Below are 15,420 nucleotides of genomic sequence, written 5' to 3'. Positions count from 1 at the left end.
GTGTCCCTGGCCTAGGCACAGGAAGCAGCCGCACTCTGCCCCCCGGCTACGGCCCCTGATCTTTGTTCCTGTGGTGGCATGCCTGGCACGGGGGAGGGCAGCAGGCTTTGTACAGCGGGGGCATCGTTGTCATGCTGGGCACCCTTAGCTCATCACCCTATAAATCCAACCAAGAGTGGTTGCTGGAATACACAAACACACACACACACACACACATACCCACACACACAAGTACCCACACACATGCGCACACCAATATATACATACACGCATAGAGGCTGCACAAAGGGACAGTTGCCAATGGCAACGTAAGTAGATGCTTTGAGGTGGGGGGGGGGGGGGGGGGGGGGGGTGGCGGGCATTGCGTTCTTGTTCACATTACCATGCTTTTCCAGAGATTAGCTCTTAGCATGTGAATGCAAACGGCATGGCACCTCGTTTAGTTTCGAACATCACCCCCCCCCCCCCCAATCTGTGACTTTCACATCTTCTCATTTCTTCCTTTGTCTCTCTCTTCCTTTCTTTATCCCTCTCTGTTTCTCTCTCTCTTTCTCTCCCACTCTCCTCTTTGGTTAATTGCTACAGATACAAGGAGGCTGCTCTGTATGCAACTTCAACAACTGATATTACATGCATTACTCTATCTTGATAAGCCTCTATTAAAACACTGCTTCATTCCATTCATTCACAGCACCTTAGCTGACCTTACAGCCGTTCTGTTTCTCTTATTTGTGCATTGATCAGAATATCAGCCGTGGAATCCAGCAGGGCCAAGCAGGACATTGTTTTCTGTACCCACGCTTGGTACCTCTCCTTCCAGGAACTGCTGTGATGCAGAGTGTGGATCTCCTGTCAGCGTGCGTGCGTGTGTGTGTCTGTGTGTCTGTGTGTCTGGGTGTATGCGTGCGTGTGTGTGTGTTTGTGTGTGTCTGGGTGTATGCGTGCGTGTGTGTGAGTCCGTGTGTGTGTGTTTGAAAGTGTGTGTGTGTATGTGCGTATGTCTATGCGTCCGTGTGTGTGTCTGTCTGTCTGTGCATCCGTGTGTGTGTCTGTGTGTGTGTGTGTGTGTGTGTCAGTCAGTGTGTGTCCCTGAGGGCCAGCCTGTGACAGTGGTGGAGATAAGAAGATAATAGCTCTGCGCTTTGCCCGCTCTGCTCTGCTGGCCTCATCAGGCATGCCCGCCTCTCAGACACACTGCCGTTCAGATTAATGCCCACCGTGAGGTGGACACACACACACACACACACACAAACAGCAGAACGGAGCTAGGTGCTGTGCTGTGATGACTATGTCTTTTTAGCATGACTCACTGCCCCCCCCCTCTTCCGCCAGCCCCCTCCATTATAATCTGCATAGTGCAGCTGACATTGCCTTTGTCAAGGTATTTTCAGTGGTGTGAATGAAGATAGCACCAAATGTACTTATATTATATTACAGATACGGCAGAAAATATGAAAAGAGAGATACAAGATACCATATACTCTCTGACTTTATTTGAATGCTTTCTCTCTCTCTCTCTCTCTCTCTCTCTCTCTCTCTCTCTCTCTCTCTCAGTCCGGCTCCATGACAGTATCTCAGAAGAAGGATTTCATTACCTCGTCTTTGACCTGTGAGTGTTCAGACATGCTCCCTGATCCTCTGTATGTTCTCTCGCTGAACGTTAAGCTAAGCTTTATTTATCCACACAAAGCCGTCAGTCTCTCAGCCTGTCAGCTGTTCATTAGCCATATTATACACTTAACACAGTCTTCTTTCACACCTTTTCCTCAGAACCCGAAAACTCCACCGTTTCGACCTGCCTGTCATTTCAAACTAAGATTACTCATTAGGAATGTTTGTTTTATTTTGTTGACTGACTAGGAGGAGCTCGGGAAAATGATGAGCTCATCTTTTAGCCATAAAGTTTTGCCTCAAAAACATAATTGGGTCTCGTTCATTTTTTTTTTTGTGTGTGTGTGTGTGTGTGTTTCTGTTTTAAGAAATTCGGAGGTGCTGACACATGTACTGTAAAGCCCGTTTGTGCTGACTGCTCCTCTTAAGTATGTGGATGATAAGAGGCCTATTTGTCTGACACATGTCTCTAAATCAAACCGTGATGGGGCAAGGCAGACCTGTGATATCTGCACCCACATACTGCCCCCCCCAACCCCATTGGCCCTCCCTCCACTCCTATGTCACCTCTTTTCATTCCTCACACAGGCCAAATAACTGTCCTTGTCTAATGTTATTCCAGCCCAGTCCAGCACACACGCCATTTCTCATAGCTGTAGGTCTGAGCGGTGCTCCGCTGCTCTTCTTTCAGTTCCTCTCTTCTGTGCTCTGGACCTGTGGGATCCAGGCTTGTGCCACAGACCGGCCTGTGTTGACAATAATGCAATTTTTCCTCCTTTAGTGTTACTGGTGGAGAGCTGTTTGAAGACATTGTCGCCAGAGAGTATTACAGTGAAGCTGATGCAAGGTGGGTGGAAATCTAGGTACACACACGCACACACACACACACACACACACACGCGCGCGCGCGCACGCGTACGTGTACGCACACACTCACACAAAGTTCTAAGGAAATGTACTCTTACAGTGTTGTGTAATCACTGGATGAATGAAAAGTCACTGTTTTGTGGGTTATAATAAATCTCTCTTTAAATTACCAACAAGACCAAATATAGCCCTACCGCCATCTCTCACCCCCCCCCCCCCAAAAACCCAAAAATCCATTTACTCCGGCCAGCATCGTTTGCTCCCCAGCCCCTCCCCCTCTCCCTCTCCTCCTCCACAGCGGTTGACTGAGAGGGTGATACTTTACATGCATTTTTCTCAACAGTACACGACAGTTCTCCAGTTTGGGCCCGGGAGAATGTAGGCCAGCGTCGACGCAGGTAGAAACAAGGATCTGCCCACTCTGATGGGGGGGCAGGCCGTGAGCCGGCGCCTGTCGTCCGGTGCACCTTTTAAAGCCGCAGTAACGCTGTCTCCTCGGGAGAGCGTCAGACTGGTGTATGTAATGGATGGGTCTTAAAGGAGAGGACCCGATAGGAGCTGGCCTCTGGCAGCGTTACAGCATGCAGAGGAGAGCGAGAGAGAGAGAGAGAGAGAGAAATAAACAGATAATGAGGTGCGAAAGAGGAGTGAAAAAAGTCAAATCAGCAGTACGTGAGGAGAGGAGGAGGAGGAGGAGGAGGTGAAGAGTAATTCGGGGTCAGAAGGGGCCATGGCACGACAGAGAGATGACAGAGACGGAGGTGGATTTAGTACATAACCTGCGCGTGTGTTAAAAAAGAGAGAGAAGGAGAATGGAAACGTGTGCGAGCGTGAGAAGGAGAAAGAGGGAGCGAACGAGGGAGAGAGAGTTCTCGAGTTAGTCAGAAAGAAAGAAAGAAAGAAAGAGAGAGAGAGCTTTTTGTGGGTAGGGCCCTGGTGCCTGTGTAATGGGACGGAATGGAATGCAGGGCAAAGATATTGCCAAATTTGGACACAAGAAATACTTTTCTCCTGATCACTCTTAAAGAAAGCATTTGAGAGTATCTCACAAGTGCTTCTGTCTCTCTGACCCCCCCGCCCCCCTCCCCTTCTCTGTTCCCGCCTCCTTCTTTTTAGCTCTGTCTTTCCTCAACCTTTTCTTCCCCTCAGTCTCTCTCTCTCTCTGTCTCTCTGTGGTCCTTTTTGCCGCTATCATACAACACAGAGAAATACCGCCGCAGCCTGTGCACGAACGGAAGAGAGCTCTGCAGTAAACATCTTGTGCACACTTTTACAGACATATACACAATCTGAGAGTTGAACTGTTTGTCCTTTTTTTTGTGTGTGTGTGTGTGTGCACGTGCGCGCGCGTGTGTGTGTGTGTGTGTGTGTGTGTGTGCGCGTGTGTGTGTGTGTGTGTGTGTGTGTGGGGGCGGGGGGGGGGGGGGGGGGGGGGCCTTTATTGGTCTTTAAGGCCAGTTTCTTTCTCTGATATGCATTCCTTGGCTTAATTTATTGACCAATAGCCTGTATTGGTATAACCTCACCCTACGTGGAAACATCAAATAACCGGCTGCTCCTGGCACCGTTTTATCAAATCATCTCCAAAAAAAATCACCTTTTTTTAATCTGGGCCTTAAGAACTTGTTTTAAGAGTGGAAAACGCCCATCTGCATGGAATATTACCGGTATTTGACTGGCCAGATTGTTGGGAAACGATAGATGTGAGCTCAACACTAGGAAATTTGCTTTGGCATGAAGGTGACATGGTAAATATATCTTTATTCCTGTTTTTGCACAGTATTTCTGGCAGTATTTTTAACTAGCAAAACAAACCAGGGAGTTCATCCGTGAAAAAAAGGAAAAAAAAAAAAGAAGAAAAAAACAGTTTTGTCCTCCACACACACAGAGGTCTCCAGACTAGCTTATGTTGCGTAGTTATATTTAAAACAAAAATCGACCACAGTTTCTTTTGTTTGAGGTGGGGTGGGGGGGGGGGGGGGGGGGCGCGCTGTTTCTATGTCACCCATGATTTGCTGATGATCTCTCCATCTCTCCTGTTTTCTCTTCACAGCCATTGCATTAATCAGATCTTGGAAAGTGTTAGCCACATCCACCAGCATGACATTGTGCACAGAGACCTCAAGGTGAGTCATCCTATCGCTATGGTAACGTGCCACCGACGGTGGGTGCGGTGGGGTGAGGGAGGGGGGGGGGGGGTTGTCAGACACGTCATCAGGCCCCCTTCCCCATGGCACCCCTGCAACGTCACGAATACATGTGCTCGTAACATCTAACGTCACCTGGAAACAGGCAAGCTGTCGCAAGAGAGTTCGTGCGCCGCGGTCTCTCAGTGGCTCCCGTTTGGTCTTCACTCATCTCTCTCTTGACGTCAGAGACCGGACTGTCCGCACCGACCCAAAAACAAATACCTCAAAAAAAAAAACAAAAGAGCCCAGAGCCTTATCACGTTTGCTGGATGCATGCATGCATTCTGAACCTCTCATGTTGTGAAATGTCGTCTAAAGCTGTGGTCACAGCTGAGCCTTGGCACAACACAGCCTTCCCCTACTGCCTCACACTGCTCTGAATGTTACATACATCATCTCTAAGCCCAAGCCATGACAGGAGAAATTTGTATATGTATTTGTGTTTGTGTTTGTTTGTGTGTGTGTGTGTGATTGCGTGTGAAAGAGAGAGACAGCGAGAGAGAGAGAGAGAGAGAGACACAGCGAAAGAGTGAGAGAGAAAGAGAGTTGCTGAAACTGTGGAAAATAACATGTCTTGACAGTCCTTCAGGGAGAGCGACTTAATGATGGAGGCAAGGGAGACAGACGTGGATATAAAGGGATGACCAAGCAAGCAGATGAGAGAGAGAGAGAGAGAGAGAGAGGTTGTACGTTAGGAATGGAATAGCTCCCAGCTCACCCAGTAACCCAGCTCTGACTGTCTTTTGCTCATTGTAACCACGTCAGCCCTATTTCTCGTCTCCCCTTCCATCCCCCTGTCTCAGCGATGGGCTCACTGCCTGTCTGCCTGCCTGCCTGCCTGCCTGCCTGGCATCTCTGCAGGCCGAAAGGCTGAAGGTAAAAAGGAAGGAGTTGAAATTTGGAGAAAGAAAGAAAAACAAGAGAGCGAGAGAGAAAGAGCTGGTGCCAGTGGCAGGAACAGTTGCCATGGCAACAGGTGTGACGTGAGCTGGGTGGGGGGTGTGTGTGTGTTTGGGGGGGGGGCTGCTGCAGAGCTATAGCGTTGCGGTGGGAACTCATTATGCCACCTCTAATTCATCACCACGGGTGTCATCACCCCCCCAGTCTCCACATATCAGAGAGAGAGAGCGACACGCAGAAAGAGAGAGAGAGAGAGAGGGACAGAAAGAGAAAGAGAGAGAAAGAGGGACAGAAAGAGAGGGAGAGAGAGAGAGAGTTGCTAGTTAAGCGAGAGAGAATGAGTAGTAAGAGGAGGAAGAAGAAGAGTGGAGAGAGAGCGAGAGAGTGTGTGTGTGAGAGAGAGAGAGAGAGAGAATGTGTGTGTGTGTGTGTGTGTGAGAGAGAGAGAGAGAGAGAGTGTGTGTGTGTGTGTGTGTGTGTGTGTGTGTGTGAGAGAGAGAAAGAGTGTGTGTGAGAGAGAGAGAGATGGGAGGGGTTGAGCACACAGAGGAGGGAAAGGAAACTTAACAAAAGTGTCATGCATCCACTGCCGCATAAACGAAACGCGGCTAGGTCAGGGTTAGCATTTGAAACCTGCCGAGCGGGAACCTCCGGGACAGAGAAGGTGACGGGGGAGCGGGTCCGCGCCCTTCCAGCCAATGCTAACAAGCTCTGCTGTCACCTGCAGAGCCTGAATTATAGAGCCCGGGAACTTGCACTGACACACCTAACCTCCTGGCCCACACACACTCTCCTCACACTCAGAGCCTGCTTAGCATTCCTCAGAATCGTTCGCTGGAGCTCCTCTCATATGAGGGGTGGTACGCGCCACTGGCCTCGGGTTTGAATTGCGCGTATCGAGCTACACCTCTGTAGGCCTGAACGTGTAACCTTTCATATGATTGCCACTCGCATGAATAACTGAAGTAATGAAAACCTCTTTTGGTTCATTACGGTTTGATCAGAGGGAAAAAGTCCATGAGGCTGATTTCCTGTTGCTTTCCGTCATGACTTGAATGTTCGATTTCTTGGTTAATAGCAGTGGAGAATTTTGAAGATTCGAGTTTTAAATCTCTCTCTCTCTCTCTCTCTCTCTCTCTTTCACTCTTTTGTTTTCTTTCTCTCTTGCTCTCTCTCTCTCTCTCTCTCGTTCATCTATCTATCTATCTATCTATCTATCTATCTATCTATCTATCTATCTACCTTTTCAGCCGGAGAATCTGCTCTTGGCCAGTAAGATGAAGGGGGCAGCAGTGAAACTGGCAGACTTTGGTCTGGCCATTGAGGTGCAGGGAGACCAGCAGGCCTGGTTTGGTAAGATGACTCTTCTTTCTTGTGTCTTAACAGTTCCTCTGGGCTCTGTGCTTGGGCTTTTCTTGGGTTTACGGTGAAAATGAACAGACCTTCTCTTGATGCTTATTTACCTCGTTCAGCCAAAGCCTCTGGGATCTACCCATCAACCCCAAACCTCGTCCCAACGCCGTCAGCTTCCTAACACCGTTTTCTCTTCTTCTTCTCCTCTTTCATTTTCAACCTGTCCTTCCCCTCTCTCATCTACAAGGAGGCTTTGTGGTTATTTTGACTGGAGGAGTGCCCGCTCTTTTGAACGGGGCTTTTGGGAGCTCTGGAACAGGACTGTGAGTCTAGTGACTCACAGCGTTTAAAGGGCTTGATTCCAGTGAATTATGTGACTGGTCACTTGAACCCATGCTGGGAGACAATGAGGTCAATGGCTTTCACAGTTCGTTCAAAATGGATCCATCAAATCTGCTCCAAAGAACAGACTGCCTGTTTTAATTATAATGCTACATTTTGGCCGTCATGTTCCATTTTTGCTTTTTTTTTTTTTTGCCAGCGAGAGAGAGAACGAATACGCAGTTTGCCATTGGATATGTTCTTGTCAGGTTACAGTAGCAGTTTCCATGTAATTCAAGACAGAAATCCTAACTCTAAAATAATCGTTTTATGAAGACATGAGCCAAGATGGCTTCCTGTACTAGTCATTTTGATTCCTATAAATATACTCTCTTTCTCCCCAGGTTTTGCTGGCACTCCTGGTTATCTGTCTCCTGAGGTCCTGAGGAAAGATCCTTACGGCAAACCTGTAGATATCTGGGCCTGCGGTGAGTCATGTGATCCAGATGCACTTTTTCTGTCCCACCAATACTTCCCAGTGAGTGGTCTAACCTGGCATGTGTATGTCTATGCAGGTGTAATCCTGTATATCCTCTTAGTGGGCTATCCTCCTTTCTGGGATGAGGACCAGCACAAGCTCTATCAGCAGATCAAAGCAGGCGCTTATGATGTGAGTACTCCGCCGATTCTCCTGGTCTCCCCATGGAGCTCTCCTCTGCACCTCCTCCTCATCCTTTGCCTTCGGTTTCATATATGTCATCGCAGACTTTGGTATCAGCCATTATGCTGTGTGTGTATGTGTGTGTGTGCACATGCACGTGCAACCTTGTAAAGGTTTTCCGCATAGTTCATAAATATGTGTGTTTCTGACTGTGTATGTATCTTTTAGTGTACTTAAGAAAAGCCCTGTCTAATTAGCCTGCAGATGTTTGTAGGCTGAGTGCTGTTGAGTTTAGGAAACTTGGGGCGGGGGGGCTTTTAGCAGAACGCTGACCATTAACTTGAGTCTTGATGAAGCAGAGCAGTAAAGCGGTAACAGAAAAAAGCTTTGCCGAGCTTGTCTGAGTGTGCCTATTAAAGAGGTTGATGGAGATTTTGCAGTCTCTCTCAATGGCCCTAATTCCATGCGCAGGGGTCGACGGCGGCGGCAGCAGCCATCAGCGTGGTGCGGTGGGCCCACATCGACGTGCTCGTTCATTTTTAATTGACTGTGATGGAGAGCCGTGTTACTGGATTATCTATCAAATCAGACCTCCCCTGCATTTCACTGCAGAGTGCAGAGTCTGTGCTTTTTAACAATGCTCGTGGAGGCTTCAGCATTAAAACCGTGTCTGTCAACAAGTTCTTAATGAAACCGTACGAGCCAAAGAATCATACACCTATCAAGTAATGCCTTTCCAAAAAATGAATCTCGCTAATTAAATAGGAAAATCCCCCGTCGGAAGTTGTAGAGTTTGCGTTATGCTTTTGACCTCAGTTTGTCGACTGTGATGTGTCATTTGCATTTCTACAACACACAACAATACTGACCAATCGTATCGAAGCTCAGGCTATTTATAACCTCCGACGCAGTGATTAGATTGATTCGTCCTAACGTAGTTTCATTCCTGCCTTCTGAATACTATTCGGTTCAATTAAACTCCGTTTAATTGGATGAGAGGATGACATGTTTGCAGCGTGTGTTTTGTTGCTGTGACATGCGGTCGGGGGGCGGGGGGAGGAGGGGGGGTGTTTGATAGAGAGTTGCGATGTAGAGGAGGAGATGTGATTATGGAAAGCAGCCATAGCATTAGGCTTGGCGGCCAGTGTGATGGAAAACTCCGATCTGACCAACGCGTCCTCCTCAGACTGCCCCCCCCCCCCTTAGCCACACAGCAGACATACATTTCATGTTCATCACATATGCTGTCAATCTGTCAGCGTGTGTGTGTGTGTGTGTGTGTGCGCGCGCACCTTTGGACAAGACAAACATGAGAATCTCATCTCTCCTCAGCCTCATAGTTTGTCTCTGTGTCTCTTGTTTCTTGGTTCTCTTCACTCTCTTTGTCTCTCTCTCTCTCTCTCTCTCTCTCAGTTTCCCTCTCCAGAGTGGGACACCGTCACTCCGGAGGCCAAGAACCTAATCAATCAGATGTTAACCATTAACCCAGCCAAGAGGATCACAGCCGACCAGGCACTCAAGCACCCGTGGGTCTGCGTAAGTAGGCCCTTACCTCCCCCCCCAACCCCCACCAGACTATCATAGAGCCACCCTCACACCCCCCCAACGCTCATTTGCAATACATCATTAACATGCCCTGCCTCACAACTGCTGTCCTCGCCTCTTTCCCATAAAGCAACGCTCCACGGTGGCGTCCATGATGCACCGTCAAGAGACCGTGGAGTGTCTGCGCAAGTTCAACGCCAGGAGAAAACTAAAGGTGCGTTTCGTTTGGTCGCCACCTCCTCCGCCCACCAACGCGCAGTACCCAATCAGCAGACTGCTGACTCCTTACCTAACCTCTAATCTGTATTCCTCTGCAGGGAGCCATTCTCACCACCATGCTGGTGTCCAGAAACTTCTCAGGTGAGTGAGCCGTGGCCTTTTGAATGTATAATCGGCATCAACGAGTTGATTTTCATGAGAGCAAACATAGAGGTCTGTCTAAAGTGGATTATCTTTGGATGAATTGGCTGAAAATAAGAAAGAAAAAAAAAAAAGGGCATGATTCATCATTAGTTCAGGATGAGGAATGAATGTTAGTCATAGATTAAATAGATGTATTGTATTACAAATGCTAGACGTTTTAAAAATGAATGGTAAGAGTACGTGCTGTATATCCTATTATATTCACGCTGAAAACCAGCTAGAAAAAAAGAGCGTTTGAATTTTTTTGTTGTTCTATGAAATACATTAGTTTTACTCAAAAGGCAGAATTTCCCTACCCCATTATTAAAAACCAATTATATTACTGCACTTAATCCAGCTATTTCAACTCAATGAATCATAAAGCAGTAAAAAAAAAAAAAAAGCCAGTAGATTGAATTTTTTTTTTCTTCATTTGTATTGAGTTTCACAGGACTTAGCGGCGTTTTGGTTCGGCCGTAGCCTCGCCGAACTTAAACTTGAGGTATTCTCTCAGGTCCTTTTGTTATTTAGCTTTAAAACCGTGGTTCACGTCGCAGAGTTTCTCTAGAGCTGTGACTTGCTGCGTTTTTTTTTTTTTGTTTTTTTTTTAACCAATGAGTGTACATGCTGGGGTAAGTAATTCTGAATCTAGAGAGCCAGTGTCTCTGATCTGGCTGGCCCCACCCAACGGAATGCCTCTTTGTCCAATAGTGGGCCGGCAGCATACCAGCCCCGCCGCCACCACCAGTACGGCCGCGTTGGCTCAGGAAGGTACGTGAGGTGGGGTGAAGTGTGAGGAGGGACGGAGGGGGGGGCTTTGCCCCTACCTGCATCCCACACCCTGCTCTGCCAGCATGTGGCCTGGGGGAGTCTTCCCCAACCCCGCCCCCCCCCCCCCAACCCCAAAAAACACCGGCACGTTCTGCACCTGCTCTGAGTGGCCATGCTCCCGCACAAACACACACACACACACACGTACACATACGCGGATACACACATAAACACATCCCCTTAGTCCAGTTATGCAGATACACTTATCCATTCCTGTCCAGTACCTCCCAGTTTTTACCCAAAGAATTGGATTGGCATTGGGTTTACAGAAGTTATGTGTGTTCTGCCAAAACCTGCCTGCACCTGGACTGCGCATATAACATCTGAATATCGTTATACCCAGAAGATGCAGAATGAGAAGCATTACCATACAATGCTCTGTCACACAGTTTAATCTTTTACAGACAAGTCTCAGCACTCGACATAACATACCGCGCCAACCTAGAGGATGAGTGAAAGTTGTGTTGTGTGTCTTGGTTGGCATAGGTGATAACGACACAGGGTCTTGCTTTATGGCAATGTAATGTTGTCATGACAGCCAGATATACCAGGAAACCCTGCCTTCATGGTATGTCAGGTTCTCTTAAGATTTCATGTGCTGTAGCAAACAAGTTTTAACTAATATAAAAAATTTCATTGTGCATTCCTGTTGATGCTGAGAAGAGAATTGTGATGTATTGTAAAACATATGATTTTGGAGATAGTGGAAGACAATGCCCAGGTGCAGGGTTCTAAGGGGTTTTCGAAGTCAACATGTTCTTCCTTGCCAGGTCAACTTGAGGCCACTCCACTATGCTCTTAGAATGACTCTGCTTTATAAAGCTGTCAAGCATTATTTAACTGAGTTAAGTCTGCTGTCAATGGCCCTAATCCATTCCCATTATTCAGATCAGGTTCAAGATTTGATAGACAGGTAACTCAGGCAGACACCAAATGTCAGCAGAGAGAGAGAGAGACTCCGTAAGTGAGTGAGTGTGTGTGTGTGTGTCCGTAGGCGTGCGAGAGCGAGTGAGCGCGTGCGATAATTTGTGTGTACCCGTCAGAATTCTCATACTTCCCCAAAGATAAAGCACACTGGAATGATATATGCACTACACTCATGAGTGATCTTCTGTTGACCCCGGGTTATGTTCATAATCACTGCATATATATTTTTGAGTTGCCTTGTGTGTCAGGCATCCCCTTGCTGGCCAGCATGTGTCCAGCTGTCTGCATGGGAAACGGGATGTGCCTAGATCAATCCTTCACCTCTCTCCCGCTCACATCTTCTTTCCTTCACGGCAGAGGCGGCATGTTTGTGATGGCGGCTGGCAGTTTGAGCTGCTGGTTGGAAGAGATCAGACATTTGAGTCCAGATGTTTTAGACCCATTTCTCGTTTGGATATTGCTTTTGTTTTTTTTGTTTTGATTGTTTTCGCTGTCATTCGAACCGAACGAGCGCTCAACGATTTTAAACATCCTCGTGCAAGCTAATTCCAACTTGTTGTTTACCTCTTTCTATCAGATTCATTTTAAACATCTGTGCTGCAGACTCAAATGGTTCTGAAAAATGTCTGATATGGAAAGTGCTGTAAAACAAGGCTCGGTGCCTTTACCTCTGCTTGCTTTTGGCTCCTAATTTTTACATTCAGAATCACCTTATTTAACCTCACACTAATCTCACTCATTGAGAGCATTGCTGTTAAAACTGATTCCAGATCAGTAGCTGGAGGCACAACCTGTCCGTTTTGGGAATGAGTGAATGAGACGCTTTGCGCAGTATAGCGCAGATTTTATAAGCTGTATGAATACCAGGCGGCAAATGATCTCCTTCTCCTTTATGCTTCAGTCTTCAGTGAAAACATGTGTTATGAATTTTGCATGTCAAATCATCAGCCTCTTCATTGCATGAAAAAGCGCAAAGAAAAAAAAAGCACATGCAAGATTTTTCCAAAAAAAAAAAAAAATGCCTGCGCGCTTTTTCTTTTTTTTCTTTTTTTCTTTTTTCTTTTTTTTTGGGGTAAAAAGTCACTGATCATTTTTTTAATCTCGCTTTTGTTCCCCACTTGCTCTTCCTCCTACTTTTTTTCCCCCCAATCTAAAGGTAAGGGAACCGAAGAATTCCACATGTCTGCTAATGTGTCTTTGTGTACATGTGTCTGTGTGTGTGTGTGTGTGTGTGTGTGTGTATGTTTGGATATAGCATTTTTTTTTTCTTCATTGAGACAGTGCATATGTTGTCCTGTGTCATGTAGGAGCATGTATGCAGTATGTGTTGTTAGGAGTATAGCAGACAGACAGAGCGCTGAAAACAAAGGAAAAAGCATGCGGAGGACACTGAGTGTAGCTAAGGTGACAGAGAGCATGACTCAGGCCTTTCGTTTCCGGGCAACCCTGTGGCACTGCCCGATTGGTCGCCCCTGACTGCCAAAGAGGACTGGCTCCTCCCCCGACTATGTGTTTTTATTGTCACTAACAGTAGATGAAAACATGACTCTTGACACGAGTCAATTCACTGCACCTTGTATCCTTTCTCTACAAAATGAGAGAGCTCACGAGCCCCAGAACCTGCTCATTTGTTACTCCTCAGAATACGGGTGTGCTAATTGTTGACTGTGAGGCGAATCTTTGAGCCGAATGTTTACGCGAAGTCATGAATCTTGACTCATCTCTCTTGTCTTCCAGCATGCAAAAGTTTACTGAACAAAAAGTCTGATGGAGTTAAGGTAAGCTACATGCTCTATACACTTTCCCTCTCTCTCTCTCTCTCTCTCTCTCTCACACACACACGCACACACACACCATCTCCCCCTCTCTCCCTCTCTCTCTCTCTCTCTCTCTCTTTCTCTCTCTCTCTATCTCTCTCCCTATCTGTCCACCTCCTCTTCTTGTCTGGCATAAAGTCAGACATTCCCTGTTTGTGTCACGGGCCTTTTCTCCCCCAGTATACTTTTGTTGAACAGAGTGTTCCTTTGCTATGCCATATTTTGACTTTGAGAGTTTAAAACTTTCACTGTCACTACATAAAATAGTCAAATATAGACCTAAATTAAATGCACCGCTCACCTCATCCGGACCGCAGCTGTGTGCTAGTCTCTGCCCCCTCATTAAGTAACTGTGTGTGTGTGTGTGTGACACACAGAAGACATGAAAACCCTCCAGGCGAAATTCTCAGACTGTGTGTGTGTGTGCGATTCTGGGCGAGCTGAGGAGAGAATGTATAACGTGTCGTAATAAACAAGTATCAGGCCCTTTCAGCAGGAGTCTTCTCATAGCATGGTTTGTACCTCAGTCCAGTGCCGTGTGTTGGAAAGAAGAACAACCCATAACTTGATTTTTTTTTCATTGCCATTAGTGCATGATCTCCTCAAAACTACAAATGTTAACCCTGTGAACTCACAACTGCAGAAACAAGTTGGGTTTTTTTTGCAAGTTTTTTGTCTTCTTATTTTTTGGGGGTGGGGTTGCCACAGAAGTAAAGATTTAACTGGTCAGTCGCAGGTGTAGATCACATTTGGCTATAGCTTTTCGGAATCTTGATGTTACTGAATTTCGACATTCCCTACTACACATCAGCCACCCTTTGATTCTTTTAGAGATCATATTCTTTCAGAGTAACTCATGGAAGTTCTTCATGGGAGAAAAAAACAAAACAAAAAAAATGAACATTAATGGAACCGAAGCCTCGTAGTCAGTGCCGACCTTTACACCATTACCGATGAAATCACCTACGTTACAAAAACATCCGAAGAAGATAAAATGTTAATTAATGGATCTTTTATTTTAGCTCTCCATGTATGGGCTTCTCGTTTCAGTTCTTGGGTTTTTTTTTTTTTAATTTGGTTGTTGTTGTTTTTTTTTAACATTTGACTTTTTGGGTGAAGCTAAGTCGGCTAATAAGTCATTGGAGATCGTCAGGTCAATTCAGCTGTGCTTGTTTCAGTGCATGCAGTAAAAGGTCAAGTTTGACAAGGACTTAACAGCGATTGCTAGCTGGAAAAGAGAACATTTCTTAAAAACAACGCCATTAAGCTGGAACCTCGGTCTTAAATGACTCAAAAAATACTCCAGTGAGTCTAAATTTAACGTTTTAATGAATCCGACTGAGAAGATAAACACATAAGAGTGTAATTATAAGGGTTTTTTTGGGTTTTTTTTTTTACTTTTTACATTTTTGGTTCTTTTCTTTTCATTCCTCTCTCTCTCTCTCTCTCACTTTGTGGGATCTTCTAACTGGCAGGTCTATTTTTCTGTTTCTGTTTTGATTGGTTTCTTTTTTTTTTTTTCCTGTGGTTTCCCTGTTTCCCTGTTTTTCCTCCTCCGTTTCACACTGTTCAGAAAAGGAAGTCCAGCTCCAGTGTGTATTTGATGGTGAGATCTGCTCAATGTCTTTCTGCTCTCTCTGTCTCTCTGTCTGTCTCTCTCTCTCTCTCTCTCTCTCTTCTCTCTTTTCTGAGATGCTAGAGGGTTTGTGGGTTTGTGTGTGTGTGTTTTTTTTTTAATCTCATTGTTGGAATTCCATTGGCTCTCTCAGCTTCATCAAACATCACCATTACGATTGTCCCTGTCCCTTAAACCATCCACTGTATTCAGGCTCACACACACACACACACACACACACACACACACACACACACACACATACATACATACACAAACATAGTGTCTCACAGGTACACACACCCTCCTGTACTCATTATGCTCATTCCATTCCAATGCTTCCTTTGACAGCCAGGCCAAGCTTTTTTGTCCATGGAGCAG

General features: G+C 46.2%; 1 protein-coding gene across 2 annotated transcripts in view; it reads left to right on the top strand.

Annotated features, from left to right (window-relative positions):
* camk2g2 (calcium/calmodulin-dependent protein kinase (CaM kinase) II gamma 2) overlaps window positions 1-15,420 on the top strand; it is a 52,640-nt gene that overhangs the window by 25,456 nt on the left and 11,764 nt on the right. Inside the window, exons 4-14 of one of the 2 annotated variants that reach the window (XM_030773025.1) lie at window positions 1,555-1,609; window positions 2,393-2,458; window positions 4,532-4,604; window positions 6,818-6,920; window positions 7,646-7,729; window positions 7,817-7,911; window positions 9,316-9,438; window positions 9,578-9,661; window positions 9,765-9,807; window positions 10,561-10,620; window positions 13,345-13,385. In XM_030773025.1, coding sequence (XP_030628885.1) covers window positions 1,555-1,609; window positions 2,393-2,458; window positions 4,532-4,604; window positions 6,818-6,920; window positions 7,646-7,729; window positions 7,817-7,911; window positions 9,316-9,438; window positions 9,578-9,661; window positions 9,765-9,807; window positions 10,561-10,620; window positions 13,345-13,385 — 827 coding nt within the window. The remainder of the gene's footprint in view (window positions 1-1,554; window positions 1,610-2,392; window positions 2,459-4,531; window positions 4,605-6,817; window positions 6,921-7,645; window positions 7,730-7,816; window positions 7,912-9,315; window positions 9,439-9,577; window positions 9,662-9,764; window positions 9,808-10,560; window positions 10,621-13,344; window positions 13,386-15,420) is intronic. The other variant, XM_030773026.1, reaches the window with a different exon arrangement.

Source organism: Chanos chanos, chromosome 4 (genome assembly GCF_902362185.1).
Source record: "Chanos chanos chromosome 4, fChaCha1.1, whole genome shotgun sequence".
NCBI classification, from domain to species: Eukaryota; Metazoa; Chordata; class Actinopteri; order Gonorynchiformes; family Chanidae; genus Chanos; species Chanos chanos.
This window is presented reverse-complemented; position numbering and strand designations above follow the sequence as displayed.